The 20,693-nt window shown below is 37.8% G+C and overlaps 1 protein-coding gene across 9 annotated transcripts in view; it reads right to left on the bottom strand.

Annotated features, from left to right (window-relative positions):
* The window catches only part of AFF3 (ALF transcription elongation factor 3), a 309,887-nt gene that overhangs the window by 261,228 nt on the left and 27,966 nt on the right, over positions 1-20,693 (bottom strand). For all 9 annotated transcript variants that reach the window (XM_072994485.2, XM_072994483.2, XM_078390317.1 and 6 more), the window contains exon 2: positions 1,110-1,230. In XM_072994485.2, the coding sequence (XP_072850586.2) occupies positions 1,110-1,230 (121 nt within the window). The remainder of the gene's footprint in view (positions 1-1,109; positions 1,231-20,693) is intronic.

The raw sequence follows: 20,693 nt of genomic DNA, 5'->3' as shown, positions 1-20,693 counted from the left end.
ATATCTAGACACACATGAAAATTGTCAGTGCTCACCCACCTAGTTTGAATCAACAGAGGAAAATTCATGATGATTGTTATTGCTCACTTCTAGTCTGTGCAGTGTGAAGTGTTGTTGTGATGTGTTAAATTCATGTTTGTGTGTCTTATCTCCCTATATTTATTATTCTATTGTTGTTTATATTTTCCCTTCCAACTATAAACAATCCTTTCTCCAAAGGTCTGGAGCACCAAGAAAAAAATTAAAAGAAAATTCTATTGTTCCTGTAGTCTTTGTAATTCCACGGTTTATAAATTAGAATCCAGCAGGCTGCCACTATGACGATAATGTCATTCTTTTGACTACCATTTTGCAAAGCCTAGAGGAAAAAGGCTCTGTCACATAAAGCATTTGATGCACCAGGATACTGTAACACTAAGCTATTGTAACACCAAGGTCCTGGAATGTCAGGATATTGTAGCTATAGAACCTGCAAATTCTACTTCCATGTTTGCACACTGCAGCAGAAACACATTCAACTGTCAGAATTATTATGGTACAGTGACCTTGCTTAGCTGGAGAGCTGGCTATTTGTTTTGCAATGATTATAGTAAATTATTGCTCAAGCCTCAATTTAAAAAGTATTTTCATTTTCAGGATTAATTTTTCAACACTCCCCTTAATTATTTTAACACTCTATATAAAATTTCACATCTTGACAAGTACATCAGAGAAATGTCTGAACTCTGTAAGAGTTCTGACATAGCCCTACAATGGGGTTTTCCCCCCATGAGAAAGGTTCAACTACGTAGACTACAACAACCTGCTATGGGCAGCCATACACTTGGCTGAATTTGACATGCTACTTAAAAAGGAATTAGGAAGGAGAGTAAATGGATCTGCTGGATCTTTTCTTGGCTGTGTGCCTTCTGGGCTTCTCTCCACCCCTGCAGCTGGCCCCCAACAGTGTTTTCTTCCAGTTCTTGCTCTCTCCACGATCAGCTATTGAATCCTAGCAATACCACTTTCCCATAGCACTGGATGTGCTTGAGAGGTAGTGTTCACCTGGTTTACTGGAAGCAACATATAAAGAATCATTCCAAGGGAATAAATTTTAATTAAAAATATACCTTGTATGGTTCACTGAAGAGGGAATAACTGGTGTTAAACATGCCATCTTCATGCTGGGCCTCCTGGTTTCTCCTTTCCCATTCTTTTCTGCGCAGTATATTTCTGTCAGGATCATAGACACTGTATCATAAGGAAGAGAGAGAAAAAGAATTAGCCAAAACTAAGTATGGTACCAACGTCTAGGCAGTCAAGTATGAATTACCATGCAGAGGGCAAAATACACCAAACAAATTCCTGGGCTTGATGTTTTTCAACTGCTTTATTGGATAAAGGAAAATAAAGAATAGTATTTGTAGAGTAGACCTTTGGTCTATATGGGTGGGACAGAAAACAAACAAACAAACAAACAAACAAATAAATAAATGCATTTTGTTGCAAGTGATACCAAACAGGGAGGCACAGCTAATGCTCTAGAACACTGGTTCTTAACCTTGGGTTACTCAGGAGTTTTGGACTGCAACTCCCAGAAGCCTTCACCACCAGCTGTCCTGACTGGGGTTTCTGGGAGTTGCAGTTCAAAAGCATTCGAGTAACAAAGGTTAAGAACCACTGCTCTAGAAGACAGAATAAGGATTCAAGATGATCTTAATAGAATGGTGACCCAAACTAAACAAACAATTTTTAAAAGCAAAAATAAAATCCTATTATGAAACATTAGGCACATAATGGTGCATTTTTCATAATCTGTTGACTGTCAGTCACATGCCTAGTTATGCAACTGATTGCAAGTTGATGCACTATTAGAAGACTATGAAGCATGTGACGGACAGCAAACTTTGTCCAATTGCCTGTACAATTGCTGTTATATGAGTGTGTATTGCAACAGGCTTCTGGCTGTTATATTTCAACAGGGAAAATTTTTAGAATTTTCATACATTCATACATGTGAAATAAATCTATGGGTCTTAAGCCGAGTACAATCCAAACATGTGATGTGTCCGGGGGGGGGGGGGTTGCAGAGTCCAGATTCAGGAAATAACAGTGCCACTGGTTTTTGCTGAGACCTCACCCGGAATTCCAGACACCACCATTTTAAAAGTGTATGAATTAGCAGGAATTTGACCAGTAGAGAGCAGTCAATTTATTTATTTATTTGATTTATACCCCGCCTATCTGGGCGACTCGTCAAGATGGTAAAGGTCCTGGAAACCAAACTCTTTCAGGAATGGTTGAGAAACGTGGGTTTATTTAGCTGTGAGAAGAGAAGAGGAGATGGTATGATAACCAACTTCATATATTCAAAGGACTTTTATATGGAATTGGAGCAAGTTCCTTTTCTGTGGTTCCAGAAAATGGAGTCCAAACCAATGAATGCAAATGACAAGAAAGAGGGTGCCACAAAACAATAGTAAGAACTTGTTAGTAAGAGCTGTCTGACAGTGGAATGGACTGCAATGGACTTTCCTTCACTGGAGATTATATAACAAAGGATGGCGAGCCATCTGTCAGGGGTGCATTAGCTGTATACTTTCTGCTTCAGCAAGAGATTGCAGCCTGGTGTTATCTCCAGCTCTACAATTCTGATTCTATAAGATGAATCAGGCTGAAGCCAGTCCAACCAAAAAACAAAAATTAAACTTAAAATTCAAGATATAAGATATCATCTGTGCCAGTTTGATTCTCTCTCCCACCTACATGTGCACACACAAACACAAACAAATTTATGAAGAAAGCAGGGTTGAAATCTAAAGGCTTGTACAGAACATGTCTTTATAGTGAAATGAAAGAGAGGAACTACTAAAGCACCTTTGCCAAGAAAAAAAGGCCACTTTTTAAAGGAGATAGTAATTAAAGCTATGCATATACAGAAACTATGAACACATTTCTTTTTGTGGCAGTTCCTTAGAGCGTTATTGAGAATGCTGCTTTAAGAGAACCCTCTAGCTGAGTTCCATACTGCTTTTTATTGTTATTAACAAGCTCCCTAAAGGGCTATTGAAGCTACATGCTCCAGAGGTTTTCACAGTAATGGACTTTCTTCTGATCTCTTCTAATCAGCAGTGGATGTGAAACTACATCTGAAAGAGCTGTTCTCTGTGACTGAAGAGACAGTCTGTGACACCAGGGCCATTTCATAGCATAAATAAGCCCCCTCCCCAAAGGATCCTTAGAATATTATTTTTTGGCAACAAGACAAAACAGGAATGTGGCATCAATAAGATGAATTTATGTCTGAATGGCTTGTGCTACACTGTTTGGCATTCTGCTACAGAGAGCAAAATGTCTTGGTCCCAGAGTACCCGAGACTGTGGTACAGAAGATCAGACTCCATAGCAGATCTTAGTCAAATTACCAGAATATTCCCTTCACAAAGGGAATGTAGGCCTGTGAGAGGAAATGTGACAGATAGCTTTTCTCTGTTCTTGTGTTCTCTTTCTGGTGCCATCTTAATTATTGAGGTTGGCTATAACCACGGCATGGGTCAACCTCTCTTTCACTGTTTAGATTACTTGTTATTTATTAAAGTTCTAGCCAATCTCAGATGTTACTCATCTAAGAAACCCACCTTCTACCTCTTCCACATCTTTCTTTCAGCAATGAATTGCAGTATATTATATTTGTCATGATTAATTATTTGTTCAAGATATAAAACCTAGTGTTTCTTAATCAATTCTATTTCTTTTTGTTGTTTCAATCCAATGAAGTACTTGTAGATACTAATACTAGATCTCCATCAAAATGGGATTCTTGTAATGTGTACAGAATATATGCTATTCCCAAATGGAGAAACAATATTTATTAATCATAGGACTTCCAGATATTTATTCCATAGGACTTCCAGAACAAAATGTAATGCAATAGGATCCTCTATCCATGGAATCAGTATCCGCAGATTCATTTATCCAGTGCCTGGTGAATCTGGTATACTTACCAGAACTGGCTATTAGAGGGAATAAGAGACCATGCTATCTATAGCATTAGCTATTTCTGCATTTTTCAGCATCTATAGGGGGTGGGGTTGGAACTGATCCCCCAAGGATACCACAGTCCTAGCATATAATATTGGCTCTTCTAACTTCTTTCCTGAACCTGAGGTCAACAACAAATGAGATGAGCAGTTTTATATTTATATTCAAAATGTTAGTGAAATTTTATCCTCCAATGCTGCATTTTTCAAAGCTTCTGGTCAAAATGCTATAACAACCCCCCCCCCCCAACTCATGTAAAGTCAATTGTGCTACTCTCTGGGGTGTGTGTATTGCATTTTGTTGATCATCTGTCATATGACCATGTGCATGACTAAGTACACCACCAATTGCTCAATCCAGGCACATGCAAGCATGCAATGGACAGACAGGGTAATTGCATGAACTACTTGTGTGATTTCTAATTTATACCAAGTTTCTACTCTCTGTATCAGTCAAAGCCAACCAAACAAAGCAAAACAAAGTGTGCTGTTTATATACTGCCCCACAGAGCATAAAGAACTCTCCGGGCAGCTTACAAAATTATGCAGGCTACACATTGCCCCCTCCCCATAAGCTGAGTATGCATTTTACCTACCTTGGAAGGATGGAAGGCTGACTGAACATTGAGCTGGCTACCTGGGTCTGAACCCCAAGTTGTGAGCAGATTTTTGGCTGCAATAGAGCAGTTTAAGCACTAGCATGGGGCTCTTCAGCTTGTGAATGAACATCCTACTCCTCTCCAATGTCATTCACCAAACAAATCCAAGTTAATTTCTAATTTATGCAGCTTGGTAGGAAACCCTTGGTGGGAAAAGAAGATATCCTTTAACTCTTAAGGGAGCTCTCCTCCTAATTCTGAAGTTTGTCTCTCATTTACTTTTGTTCTTAGTTTGCTTCCAGATTAGGCCCTTATCATGCAACAGGATAATGTATCCAGCTTCACTCATAAGAGGAGACACCATAAACATCACCAGTACCATCCCAATGCTGTGTCCCTCTCCTTCAGCCAATCCAACTATTATTCATGCTGGTGTTTCTACTTCTACCTCACCCCAGTGATCAGCTCAATAGTCATTGCAGTGCTCATTTCCATTCAAAGTTGAACTTCCTGAAGAACAGTATTTTCAAGCTACACTATTTGAAAGCTTTTTAAAAATCTTTCTTTCTTTCTTTCTTTCTTTCTTTCTTTCTTTCTTTCTTTCTTTGCATCATAATCTATCACACTGGTTCTTAACCTTAGGTTACTCAGGAGTTTTGGACTGCAACTCCCAGAAGCCTTCACCACCAGCTGTTCTGACTGGGGTTTCTGGGAGTTGCAGTTCAAAAGCATCCGAGTAACAAAGGTTAAGAACCACTGATCTATCACACCAGATTCAATTTTTCAAAATGTTGATTACAATACTCATTGTTGTATACAGTACTTGATTCAGAAGGATGAATTGTGCCGACATGGCATCTAGATATGCAATTGGTGTGCTTTGACAAAATTGGTCCATCAAGATATATAGCTGGGGTATGCATATGAGACATGGATATATTTTATGTGTATCAGGTATTATATATATTTTTTCAAGTTATATTTTAATTTTTTACCACCAGCCCAATATAACTTGAAAATATATACAGAACATCTGATACACAAAAAATATAGCTATGTCTTGTATGATACCTATTAGACACAGCATTTTAAGATATAACTACAAAATCTGCAACCTCTTCTATGGTTATATCCATTCTATTGAGCAAAGCCACAGCAATTTCACAGAAGCACAGCTGAGTTCACAATCCATTCAAAATGTCTCCTGCACAAGCCTTACTTACAGAAATGGAACCTTACTAAAGCATAAAGGTGTCGTGTTCACTTTATCTTTGTGTTTTATTTTGGTGGTAGTTTGTTCAGTTGAGCAATGAACTGTATCCCCATGAACAGTGTCCCCCTGAACTGCATCCGTTGAGCTATTGGTCCAGAATCAAATGGCAAAACAGAGAGAAAGCAAGGAGATCGTTTCAGACACCTGGTAACAACACCAGTCCACATGTTCTATACCAGGACTGTGGAGCATTTATAATATTAAATGTTTTTGGCCCACAACCATAACTGCTTGCCCCCTCTGTGTGGCCAGTGGCAAAGGATCATAGGAGATGAAATCTGTAACACCTTGAAGGTCAAACATTCCCTACTTCTGTTCCAAGTTTTAGAAAGAGGTGCTGTACAGATACAAAGGCATCCTGAAGCTTGTGGTGCAACTGTCCCGTTCTGCCCACCTAACGAACAAATTATGTTTATACAGTACCTTTTAATGGCACCTAAGGGACGTGGTGGCGCTGTGGGCTAAACCGCAGAAGCCTGTGCTGCAGGGTCAGAAGACCAAGCAGTCGTAAGATCGAATCCACGCGACGAAGTGAGCTCTCGTCGCTTGTCTCAGCTCCCACCAACCTAGCGGTTCGAAAGCATGCAAATGCAAGTAGATAAATAGGGACCACTTCGGTGAGAAGGTAACAGCGTTCCGTGTCGAAGTCGCACTGGCCATGTGACCACGGAAGATTGTCTTCGGACAAACGCTGGCTCTATGGCTTGGAAATGGGGATAAGCACTGCCCCCTAGAGTCGAACGCGACTGGACAAAAATTGTCAAGGGGAACCTTTACCTTTACCTTTAATGGCACCAGCCACAGTCACAACTGAAAGGAAAGGCCTTCACTGAATATTGAATATGTTCCCCAATTCACATGGCTGAAAAATAGATCTTTCTATGGCATCCTGCCTGGCAAACTAAACAATTCCAACTGAGCTACATGGACCAACAATCTGACTCAGCTGAAATCTTGTTATATTGTTACTCAAAAGGTGTGATTTCTGGAGGGGAATTAAGAATTTTCTGTAGGCATTATCTGTTGCATACATACACAAAATGCAACAAATAATGCCTACAGATAATTTGAGGCAATTCACTTCGAAAAACCATGCCTTTTCTGTAACAGTGCAGCAGGATTTCAGCCATTATAGAATAGCATAATATAACCATATTTGAATAGTGATTGTACACAAAGGAAGAGTAGCATCAGTAATCATCAACATTCAACAGTTCAATAGTATGGCCACCTAACAGGCATAATCCACTTTTGTTTCAATATATCAGCTCCTTTGCTAGCCAATTTATTGGCATCAGTTTCACTTTGAGCAAAATAGAAAAAATGAATGCTTATAAACTCTGTGATGCTAATGGCTTATGGTGATTTCCCCAAAGCAGCAGCTTTCTATTTCCCATTGCTAAAAGCATTTTTGATGTAAGACATAGTGCAAGTAAAACAAAGTAGCAGCTTTTGATAGACTCATGATGACATGATTAATAAAAAAAATGCTACACTTGTGCTGCAAGTGGCTTTTTAGTATTTTCACCTAGTTTAAACAGAAGTTAATTTGAGAGTTGCACTGTATTTTTCCCTCCATTTACAAACAGAATTGCCACAGGGCAAAACTATTACTCTGATTTACTGTTTTCCCTTTGATTGAACATGAAGATGTACCAGAGTCTCAAAAACAAAAAAACACACACACACCAGAATCATAACAAACTGTGTTCTTTTCCTCAGACAGATAAAGTACTTACTATGCTATTTCAAAGACTTTACCTCCAGGCTGCTGCACAGAGCAAGCATCAATCAGTGACATGTGTCTAAGATGAGATTGATGTTTACTCTCACAGATTTTCCTCTTACATCCAATAAATTACTTCTCCTTCACCAAAATGCCTAGTTAAATTTCATTTTTCACTTTGCAGCATGAGTTTTAAAACTTTACCTCCCAGCAATTTTCAAGCTGGATTCAATGACACTTCATCCTTCATAGCTTTTATGATTTGCGTTAACCATGAAATCCCGCCATACAAACATCAATACAATCGCGCTGAGTCCTCAGTGGTAACAGCCACTTATCCACTGACAGAAGCCAAACTGAAGGTGAAAGAATTAATTGTCTTCATAAAAACCTTAAAATAGTAATAAACCCTTTCCCCAAAGCAGCTGTCTGAAACTGTGGTGTCTATTTCAGATCTGCCTCCATCAAAAGGCAAAAATGAATAACTACAAAAATATATCTCCATAGTGGGGAAACAAAATGGTAAAGTAATGAGTAAAACCAAGCCCAGTGAGGAACACTTGTAGGGCTTAGTAATGTTTCGCTGCGAGAAGAGAAGACTGGGAGGTGATACGAAATATTTGTAAAATACTTGAAAGGCTGTCATATGGAGCAAGCTTGCTTTGCCACTGCTCCAGAAGACAGGACCTGAATCAATGTATTCAAATTATAAGAAGATTTTGATAAAACCTTTAGAACAGTGATTCCCAACTTTGAGTAATCCTTCACCATCAGCTATGTTGGCTGAGATTTCTGGGAGTTGGGAACCACTGCTTTAGAAGGAACTTCCTAATGGTAAGAACTCTTTGACAATGGAAAGGGCTGTCTCAGAAGCTGGTGGACATTCTTATGTTGGAGGTTTTTCAACATAAGTTAGATGGTGCTTCAGCTATGGTCTTCCCGCATTGGCACTGGGAGATTCTTACGGTGCCTTCCAGGCTACCAAGCTGAGATTCTATGTCGTCCTAGTCAGTCATTATAAAACCCAGCACTGTCAACACTGTTAGTGGAGAGTGCCTGGAAAACCTGGCTTCTTGCTCACTGGCCAAGTTTACTCATGAGCACAAACTTTTACTCCTCTGGCTTGTCACTGCTTATGTGAAGATAAGCAGAGCGATGGGGTGCTCCCTTCAAATCATATTGATAATGCTGGATGCTATAGCAACTGAAATAGGACTTACGTTGTCTGACTCATTTAAAAGCGTAGATCTGGTCTATGATTAGACACGATGCTAGTGGATGTTTATTAGTGAAAGGGTAAAGCTACACTAGCAGCAGAGAGTAAGCTAATGTGGGCCATTGGGGATTAGAACAATCTAATCAAGCCTGACTGTTCACATGGGAATGGCTTCTGCCAATATTGCAAAATGGCTTTATGTAAGCCACTTCAGGATATTGACAAATTAATCACTTCCGCTGCTTAGCAGAGGGCAGGGGAGGTAAAAAATTTTTTACCGTATAGAGATTATTGCTTAATACTATTGCATCAGTAATGTTTTTAAAAATCACTAAAAAACCCACACTAAAACTCTTTTCTTTGGCTTATTTATTTATTTATTTATTTATTTATTTATTTATTTATTTATTTATTTATTTATTTATTTATTTATTTATTTATTTATTTATTTGTTTATTTATTTATTTATTTATTTATTTATTTATTTATTTATTTATTTATTTATTTATTTATTTATTTATGCCCCACCCATCTAGACCAAAGTCTACTCTGGGCAGCTTATCTTAAAGGGCCAGTCAAAAATCTGCCTACAGCCAAGTCAACCCAAGGCAAAGAAAAAAAATTTTTTTTTTGTCAAGGATTGATTTGCTGATATCTTACAGTGGCTTGCTTATTGTCACTTTATGATATACTGGAACTTGAAAGAAGGAGGCATGTTTTTAGTTCAGTCCCAGCATTCATATGCACAGGAACCAATCCAAGCTAGAGCAATTCTACCTGCACGAGAAAAGTAGAAGCCCCTTAATAAGAACCAGAGAGGTGCAGGTAGGAATGGTCAGGGGGCTGGCGGGGGCGCAGGTGCTCTCTAGCAAAGATGTTGCCTGATTGCCATTTCTATGTAGTCAGTCTCTCACTGAGCTTTCTTTTCCTCCCCTCTCCCTTCTGCGATGCCACTTGAACACTGATTCTGGAGGGTTTTTCAGCTCTACAGCTCAGAGTTTTGGGGTGCATGTAGGTCTAGCCCTTCCCCATTATGCTGTCAGTGAAACCGGATTTTCCAATATAACCTTACTGAGAAATAAAACTGGCCTGTTTGGGATAAAGTTTAAAAAGAGGTTAAGTTGCCTCAGCTCTTCAGAAGAGGCTAAGACTTCACAGATCCCAAGGTGCTTGTTCAGAATGGAAATTTAAGTAATAAAAAAATTTACTGTGAATTTGACTGAACATCATGTGGTCATTTTGAGATTTTACAAGTATCTGACAGTAAGTCTTTCAAATCTCCCTCTCCTTTCTATCCCTCTATTCTTTAGAAAAGTTATGGATTTTTTTTTCAGTTACAAAAGGTCAAACATCACATTACCCTAGAATTTCTCCTAGGATTCATAGTTATATTTTGTACTGATCCCAACACGGGACTTGTGTTATCTATGCCGGTTGTTACTTCCTGTAACTTCACTTCACTCTATGAATATGCATAGGAATGAACATTTACAAAGGCAGTAGGGGTTGCTGGTATTCTTTCTATTAAAGGACACTAGATTCAAGATGCCTTGAACAGCCCACAATAATTGGGAAAGAAGATGACAAAATTGTAATTCATTACACATAATTTTTTTGAAGTGGTATAAAGGATCCCACATTGATAAATATGAGCACACTCAAAGAGTTGTCCTGATTACTCAGCTCATTTACTTCTCTAATAAAAATTCATAAAGACAACAAAAATACAGAACTAGCTATTCTCATGCATAAAGCAAAGGACACATAATTGCAGTTGTACGTTACAGTTTTCACCCAGTGAAAGGCATGATGTGATATTTCATTATCAACGCCAAGTGCTAGTGGCCATAAATTCTATGACTCATGAAAACTGCCTATACACATTATGTCAAACAAAGAAGCATTTCCAATTTACTGTTTCTATAATGGATAATGACTGGAGGTTCATCAAAGTTAATCAAGAAAATGATGCATGTGTTATGACATGTTGTGTTTTGCTTGGCTTAAAAGGACTCAGTGTGGCAGACTCACCGTGTGTGTATGATTTACTGTATCCTACACTGCATGCAAGTGTCCCAAAGCAGAACAAACACTGTGCATGGTCTTGCAGCATTAGCTACATGTAGAACTGCACATCTTACACAGCTGAGTGCAGTTAGGTTTGCTTAATCATGTGGCAGGTTGTATCCACAGCAAATAGGTGGCACTGATCTTCAATGTTGATTTTTTTTAGTTTGTTTACAGAAATAAAAGCTTGGGTAGGGGGGATTCAATAAAAATCCAGAAAACAGGTTTTTCTCTCCCAGTACTCTAGTTTTAAAAGTATTCATTATTGCTTAATACATGACATAAGTCATATAACTGAAACACACACACACATACACACACCAAAAACATAAAAGGCGGGCACTGTTACACATCTTATAACTTATGATAATTGCAATCATATCATAATTTTAAAATCTAATTTGTATACCCTTACAGCATTACTGATTTCCAGACACAATCAATCTAATTGTATATCCAGTTAATTTCATCTCTCTCATACAGTACTTTCTATAGCCATTCTTCCTTATAAGGCTCAGAAATACTTTTCCAGCAATGAATGAGAAAGACATTGGCTGGGAAAACATGCTCTCCAAGAATGGGTTTAGATACAAATGGAAACCACTCTTACTTATTTATACTGCCCTGCAATAAGTACATCCACAAGATATTTAACATGAAAAAAAATACAAATATATAATTAATCTGTCCATAGGGGTGCATTTGGCAGCTATATTGTGGTCCCTTGGTGTCAGGGAAAGACTTCATGAGTTTCAATTTTAAAAGTTCTTGCACTGCATTCCTATTCAGGTCTCCTCAGAAGGAAGTCCCACAAAGATCAACTTTGTGATATGTGTCCTTAGCACTTGGATCTTCGGGATATTCTTGAAGATCTGTGCCATTGTGGCAGTGCTGTACTGATGTTATTTTCTGCTATTGATTTTATGTTGTATTAAATTTCACACTGTATTAGTTTTCGTGTACTTTTATATCATTTTATATAGGTTTTTACTTCATGCTGTATTAGTAGGTTTATATTGTATTGTTTATATGTTTTAATTTTGAGTAGAAGACTAGGTTATTTCACAGTAAATAAACATGGCAAATCATTTTAAAATATATTCTTAAAGATATACTGTACTCATACAAAGCTTTCACATGAAAAATAAAATGTAGACAAAATCTCCCAGATAGGTATGCACTGTCTTGGAAAAAGTTATCATTTCAGACTACAATTTCCAGAATTTTGTAACAACATGACCTTTGGCCATAATGATTAGAGAAGGGGTCTCCAAACTTTTTAGCATGAGGGCCACATCATATATATCACACATTTTTAGGGCCGAAGCAACAGACATGAGCACACACACAGGCTGCGGCTGGATAAGAAGGCAAGGTGGGCCAGATGTGGCTTGCGGGCTGTAGTTAGAGACCCCTGGTTTAGAGGATTCTGAAGAACTGCTGTTCAAAAATGCTATTTTTCCAGGATATGTGTCATGAATGATGGCTGGACAATCAGAGGCTCCTAGGAGTTATAGCAGGTCTGTTTATCCCAAGATCTTCCACAGCCTTCAAGTCACAGAGGCCAAGTGTTGTTCTCTGCATCTATGTCTGAAATGTCCCTTGAATCCTTAACAGATTCAACACTGGATTGCTTACCTGAATTATGACCTTGCTTAAGCCATGAAACTTCCAATTCTAGCCACAGGGCTGTGAATTACTTGATCGCTGACTTCAGTAACAGGACTTTACTGGGCCTTCTCTTTTTTTGCTATATATAAAAATATATATCTAAATCAGACGGAATGCTGATTTAGAAGCTCAGTGGAGGAGTTTCAGAGCCCCTGATTGATTGATTGATTGATTGATTGATTGATTGATTGATTGATTGATTGATTGACTGACTGACTGACTGATTGACTGACTGACTGACTGATTATTTGATTTATATACCGCCCATCTGGCAGCCAAGGCCACTCTGGGCGGTTTACAGAAAATAACAAAAAACAACAGAGTAACAAAATAGCAAATAAAAAAATCATAAAATTAAGATCCCCTTCATTGAGATCAAAGTTTACAAGTTAACAGCAGCATTCCACTTACTGAAATGAATACATTAGAATAAAACAGATTACTATAGGAAACTCTGTTGAGACCTCTGCCTAACAGTTACTCTAACATGCAAAATGTGACTTCCTTTGTCACTTAGGTATTAAATCAACTGCCCCCTCCTGTTTGTTTGGGTACTTTCAGTGCTTCTTCGCCTGGCTTTCAATCTTCTATTAGCTGTTGTTATAAAAAGAAAGCACTTTTGGAAATATTTATTTGCAGAGGAAAACATCAATGCAAAGCTCTTAGTGGAACAATGTATGTGTGGAGAAGGCACACACAGGGGATTCAAATATTTTATCACACAGTGCATGTTATTACCTCTGTACCTGTTATGCATAAACCATTCCCAATATTTTATATCTAATATAGCCATGAAAAGCTATTGTGATTATACTACTAAATCTTTTAACAATCATGGCTTACTACTGGCAAAACAGTAAATGTTTCTGGTTAATATTTAAATTCTCCTGTATTTTGATTTTCCACATTGTCATTTTAGCCGATCTTTTGCCACAGCATACAGGAAAGATTTTTTTAATGCCTCATTTAGGGTTTGTCAAAGGAGGAAAGCATAAAAAATATATTGAGCCATAAATAAAGTCATTTAAACTCTATATTACTCTAATTTGTCAGGAGTTGAACAAATGTTAATTATACAGCATTTAAACATTAGACTTGTTAATGTCATAGTTAATTTAGAATGTTACATTGTAAATGTTTTCCCACAGTGTTAATTTACACCTATTATTACAATCTCCATTATTAGGTTTATAATGGGAAAGATACTTTCTGCCACTAAAAATTTGTTCAACAGAAAAACAATTACTAATTAGAAGACATCCTCACTTTAATTATATTTATTCTGTAGTCTTGTTTTACAATCTGATGTTGTACAGAACTGTATCCTTTGATTCAATTAGTAAGACCCATTTATCTTATGTAATATCCAACGTGCACAGCTTTCAGAAAGACAATGGAATACTTCAGTATCACTTTGCTATGTAAAAAATCCTTCCTTGACATTAATCAATGCAAATGCTGACTGGATGTTTTTCCCACCACACTTTTTGAATAAATCGCTAGTTCAAAGAATTACAACTCATTTTTCACCTTTGACAGTAGCTTTAATAAAATATTTAAAGCCACAAAGGAGGACACTGGTATCTAACACTGCAAACTCACTACCAATAAGAATCTAAATGCTTGTGAATATAAATGCTGTATTATACAGTGTTGACATTTACTTATCAAAGACAAACTCAGCTGTAGGTAGATGATGCTAGGCCAACTGAAGCTGTGCTGAATCCAAACACTTCCCGGTCTAGACTTACTGACTTAATATTACCTTACCTTCACCTAACTTTGAACTGGCATAGAAACTCAGTGCCCTGGGCTGGAAAATATGCTTGGATCTGGCATACCTCGACTCTTCCCTCATTCCTCCTCTTTTCCTCTTGCTCCTTTTTGGCTTTTCTGTTGGCAGATCTTATGCAGCAGAGCACTTCTGCTGGCAGATCCATCAGTTGACAGATCTCCAAGAAGAGGGTTCAGCTGGCACAAGAATATATCTGCCAGAAGAAACAGTTCTCCCCATTCCTAAACTCTACAACCTGCACATCTTTGTGCTAGGATTGCACTGGAAGTCCCATAATATTTATTTGCAAAACAAAAGCTGCAGTTATGTGCTTTTAAAATTAAAATGTGGATTAGCAGAACCAAACCTATGGAACTGCCTTTTCAAAACATCATGCACTTATTTAATCTGTATCTTAATAAAACCACTGATATACCTAGCCTGATTTTTTCTCTCTCTTCTGAACAGCAGAGAGCTTGCCTACTTCAGCATCCTGTAACTAAAAACTTCACGAGACCATCTACATACAACATGTGTCCTCACCTACTGTGCTATGGCCCCTCCCTATTTGTTTCAAAGTTGCCATGTAGCATAGTTTGGCCCATCTGTCTTTGCACTGCCAACTTCACTTGGCAACAGCTATCCTGGGGTCATTTCCTGTGTTGTGCTGACAGAACAGAGGTCACTGGAGCTCTGATTAAGGCAGATGGTGCTATTACTATTACTTTCACTCCCCCCCGCCCCGGATCCACATGCCACAATGCACCATACTTAGCACAGGATCCCTCTGCCCTCTATATAGTATTTTTAAGTGGCTGATGGAAAGAGCAGAAATTGTAGAAGCCAGCCCAATGTTGGATATACCATCAAATGTTGTTGTTTTTTTTTGGGGGGGGGTAGGTGATTATTTCTATGCTCCCAATCAGAGGTCTATGCTGACTTTTCCAGCTGAGATCTTTTTTAACGGGGCATGTGTCTGCCAGTTGAATTGAGACCTGTTCAAATCACATTCTCCATTACTCAGTTGTAATTCCCATTAATTCACTGCAGCCTAGATCCAAAGTACCAGTGGATTCATTTTGCGGTCTTCAGTTTCATTCAGGGGAGTTTATAAGCATTTTTATAATGTGGCATTAAGATGTTCAAAAATGTGGGGGGAAGGATTAAAAGTCCACAAAGCATGTTGCAGACTTTTGGTGTGCCTAAAATATCTGTTTGGATTCCAGGTAGCATTTTTAATTTACATGAATGTTACTGGCAGTTACTACATCATATGAGAGCAAAGGTAAAATATCGATGACTAGTGTTTTATCTCTAGCTATCAGCATAAATCACTGTACGAGAAGCTTAATGTCTTGTACCTTGTTACTGCTTATACACACAAGTATTGTGCATTCTGAATTTTAAATGTTAACCATCAACACCAGATGATTATCTGTGTCCCTCACAGATGGAAATTAACAGAACCAGAACTGGCACAAATCAAGATCTACAGCACTGATAGATCAGCTGTGCAATGTGAGATTGGAACACTTGCACACAGAGAACAGAATAACTAAAATATGCCTGTAGTTTTCCACCAAGCGGTTACTCCTTTCTTTTCTTTCTTTATTCATATCACAGAGCTGAACAATTTACAATTATGGATGCATAAGAAATATAGACAAAAATTAAAAACAGATTAAAATGTTAGGGAGCATGGTCATTTGTGGTCCTAAAAGAGACTGTTGAGTCATTTCGCTCATCAGCAGGTTTGCACCACAATGCTCCTGGAAGTGGAGGATTGGTCGACTGTATGCCATTGCCCAGGGCATGCCCAAGTGTGTACTTGAAATGTTTTTCCACTCTTCAAGGAGGCTCCTTCTATATAATATGGGTAATACATACATTTCTTTATTATCAACGGCTAAGTTAAGCAACATAACTACAGCGTTAATGTCTGATGCCACTGCCTACCGGACTTGCATTTTATTATTGCCTTTATCGTGGGAAGGATTCATTGCAATCAGTATAGGTTATACAAAGATTAAAAACTGGGGAAATTTGGGAAAAATTGGGGAACAGCACAGACATAACAAAGGGCTCTTTTATATCCATTTTAAAGAGACTGAAACGTCTCCACATGCATTTCAAGCCCTTCCATAATGTCACTTGTGAATATCAAGACTCACAAGCTGGATGTACGCTATCCAGGTTTGTTGCCTGAGGAAGACCTAGTAAGTGCCAAAGTACCTTTTCATGTGTCGATGGCATTGCTTTACATCTGGGCTTGTTCACCAACAAAACAAAAGGGGGTTTAACTGTGGTATCAATGTGTGTGTGTGTGTGTTGTGTGCTGTTCGGATGCATAAAAAGTCATGTCATTAAGGTAACTGAACCTAAAATAATAATGGCACTTCGTCTTCCCCATAAATTTTAGTGAAGTCCAGTTTAGGAACTTAGGACTTCGCTTTAGCAGTTCTATTACTGATAATAGTTCACACAAATATTTTGTTTGTTTCCATGTGGATGGACAATATAATTCGTTTTTGAAACACTGTTGCACATTTAAGTTGTTGACTAGAAACCTATTGCCAATTTACACCTGTATATGGTGTATACTTCCTTCATCAGGAGAAAGTCAGCATAGAAATAAAACAAATTTTAAAAAGGAAATCATGTAAATCTTGGAAAGAAATTGGTACTCCTTAACTAGGTGCTGATGGCAATTGTGCAACTGGGCCATGCTTAGGAAGATAACCAGCAACTTTGCTGCTGCTGCTGCTGCTGCTGCTGCTGCTGCTGCTGTTGTTGTTGTTGTGTGCCATCAAGTTTCCTCCAACCCATGACAATTGTCCTGTCCTCAACAGCCCTTCTCAGGTCTTAAAAACTTAAACCTATTGCATCCTTTATTGAGTCAATCCATATCATATTTTGTTTTCCTATTCTGCTGCCTTGAACTTTTCATAGCAGTATTGTCTTTTCAAGTGAGTCTTGTTAATGAGTAGTATTCTGCCACTAAGGTCTATGTGAGTTCCCTAATGCATGTGTTAATAAGCAGCAGGATTCTGGTCAATATCTAAAAACCATTTATTTGCAAGCTAGGACCCAAGGCAATATATAATAAGAAAATACAATACATTCTTTAAAATAATAAACCATAAAAAAGTCAAGCAAACTAAACAACTGTAGTACTACACAAAAAACAAGAAAAACAGTTCAAAGGATTCTAGTTCAAGGTTTAGGAGTGACCTAGGTTGCAATTTTTGCACCCTACTTTAGATTAAGCTCCAGTCATCTTACTGGGATTTGTGTCCAAGTATACATTATTACCTATTTACTGAAAATCTATTTAATGCACCTTACATTTTAGGATATTAATGCAGTATATAGAAGATATAACAACCAACACATCACACAACAACAGAAAAAAAAATCACAGTTTAAAAAAATTTAAAGGAGCAGATAAAATAAATGCATTATTTAAAAATACATAGGAAAGTACCATCAACGTCTTATAACAGGGCAATAGAATTGGATTCAATTATTTGGGAGGAGGGTGGAAAAATATAACAGCAAAACAGTAAAAACCATACTTTAAATTACCTGGATGACATTTGCCAGGAAGGAAGTTAAATTTGAGAAAAAGTCACATTTAATTATAAGCACGCTTACATCTCAATTTAAGGAATATTAACACTAACAAGGTAAAGAGTACAACTATTTATTTTGTGGGAAGAAGCTGCACAACAGTATTGTGTTTCATCATTTCTTGGGAAATGGAAAATAAGGGGAAGTCTAATAATTTTAAGATGACCTGCAAGATACATGCAGAACTACTAAAAACAAAAAGAAAAAATTAAGCCATTCAACATTTTCAAGTATATAACATAAAGGCCAGTATCATGTCCATTGCTTGCACACAATGTAGAGTAACTGTAGAAATTGCTTGGTGATCTGGTGAGGTACTGTACGTAAAGTTAAGTTAAGATATATTAAGATATACAGTAGTTTAGATAAATACTACTCTTTTTGATAAATTCTTAACAGAGTAATTGATGACGTTGCACTTCAACTAGTATACTATTTTTGAGCAGTACACATTGTAGCCTTTGACTCTTGTGCCATATGCCAACCTGTGCATCACCAGAACCTAGAAAGATCATCATGGCCGCTTCCACAGCTGGGGTTCTGTACATATGTAAATACTGAACAGCAGGCTGGCCAATGTTATGTCTGATTTAAAATAATGAATTTTAGTAATCTAGCACAACATTCATGTTGGTCCACTGAAAGCTCACACTCCATGTCCTGAAAATAGCAGCCCAGTGTGGTGCTTTTCTATTTATTTGGGAAGAAAACATCTCATATTTTATTTCTTAAAATACTGCAGTAAGTATGCATTTTATATAACTTTTAAAAATCAGATTTTTTTGTATTATGCTGCATACTATATAGAATCTGCTTGTTCAAAATGTTTGGGTATACACATGCTAATATTTAACAGAAGCAACATCCCTCTAACAAATAAATGCCTTGGTAGATGCCTTTATTACCCAAACTATTACCTAAATTTCTAGAGAAATGATTATTCACAACCCATTATAATGAAACGACTGTAATTATATTGTTCTCTTGTGTGCAGGTTGCAGTAAGTACAATAATTTAGCACAATTTTATTTAAGTTAAATTATGTTCATTTTATACACAGGGCACAATCTGGGGGATGCAATCATACCTTGCATAAAACAGACTCTATAGAGGTTTGGATGGTACTTGTTCAAAGTTTAGTAATTAAAGAAAGAATGCACAGCCTAAACACCAATAGAGAGGTGAACAAACTTTGAAGTTTTCTTTTCCCCCAAGTGTCCTTTTAAAAAATGCCCTTGGGGTTGTCAAATGTAAGCCAGAATAAAGATGGGCACAAACCTCAGTTTGTACGTCCATGCTGGTTCAGTGCCATACCTCCACAGGTGTTGTGTGGGTGAAGCATACTTTATCTTCCCACCTCCTCCAGCAGCTGCCCACTCACATGAGGAGGTGGGACAGGGATTCCTGCAACTCTGCCTTGGAGTGGCCAGCTGCTGGAGGAGGTGGAGGAGGGAAGCACAGCTGTGAACAATGAGTAGGCAGCTGCACAAAGGAAGCAAGGAGGGAAGCGTGCATCACTTGGGGAATGGGCGAGCACGCAGAGGAGGTGGGAGGGCGGAAGTATGTGATGTCCACACAACACCTGTATGGGCAGTGTGCCAAACTGGCACGAACCTCCAAACCAAGGTTTGTGCCCATCCCTAAGTCAGAAGCTAAGATCTGTGCTTCTCAAAAATAATATTCTAGTTCAAATGCACTGCCATTAATTTCTATGTTAAGGATTTATCAAAAAGAGTATAATACAGTGTTTCTCAACAATGTTTCTTGACCTACATACCATCACTCTCCTCCCCATTCATAGTAACACCAGTCAGCCAATGACACTCACTTACCTTGAAAGCCCTATTAGGGTCACTGTAAGTTGGTTTTGCTTTGATGGCACATAATAAGAGCAAATTGATGAAGGCAAGAGTACATGTTCAATTTGCAAAATCTCTTAGAAGATTTGTCTCACATTTAAAGTCAAATTTTGAAGGCTTTAAAGCAGAGTAGATTTGATTTAAGTCACAATTTAAATAAGAAATTGAATTTTCAACCATTTAAATTTTTGTTAAAGTTAATTTTTTTAAAATTCAAATTGATTTGATTTTTAAAAAACGGTTGATTTAAATCTGTACCCTGCTTTAGAGATTGTTTCATTTGCTCCTGGTAGAGCCACATTGTCATGTGTTCCATATTGAAAGATTATCATTGAAGAGGATGTTGCTGCCATAGTTGAATGAACAAAAAAGTATCACTGAGTTAATCTCTATCTTGAATCCAATCCATACTGTCTGTCTGCACTCTGGCTCAGATCACATGTGGAAAAAGCGATATTTTTTTGAAAAGTCAGTTATTAGGAAACATAGGGTGCCCTTTTGCACTCAGATGCAGAACTGATAGACATTTCACTGCTGAAGCAAGGTGTCTAGTAGCATGCATAATCTCCCTGGCATTAACAGTTACTTTACACAGTCAGGTGAAACACCTCACTTTTTAAATCACCTTCAAAAAAATGTATAGGATTGGTGGCGACAGTGTTCTCCTGGTATTTGCCTAACATGCATAGTCACATGGGGGAAGAGATCACTCCCTTACTATCTGAGATGAACTGCTGCCCTTATGTAGCCTGTGGGTGGGAAGTACTTCATCCAAACTGACAAGCTATTCCTCTTTAGCAGAAGGTCAGTGAGCTTGCCCTTGTCATGGCCCTGAATAAGTTTTGAACAAGCTGATAAGG

The sequence above is a fragment of the Pogona vitticeps genome, chromosome 3, assembly GCF_051106095.1.
Source record: "Pogona vitticeps strain Pit_001003342236 chromosome 3, PviZW2.1, whole genome shotgun sequence".
NCBI classification, from domain to species: Eukaryota; Metazoa; Chordata; class Lepidosauria; order Squamata; family Agamidae; genus Pogona; species Pogona vitticeps.
Note: the sequence above shows the minus strand (reverse complement) of the source record. Positions and strands in the feature narration are given on the sequence as shown.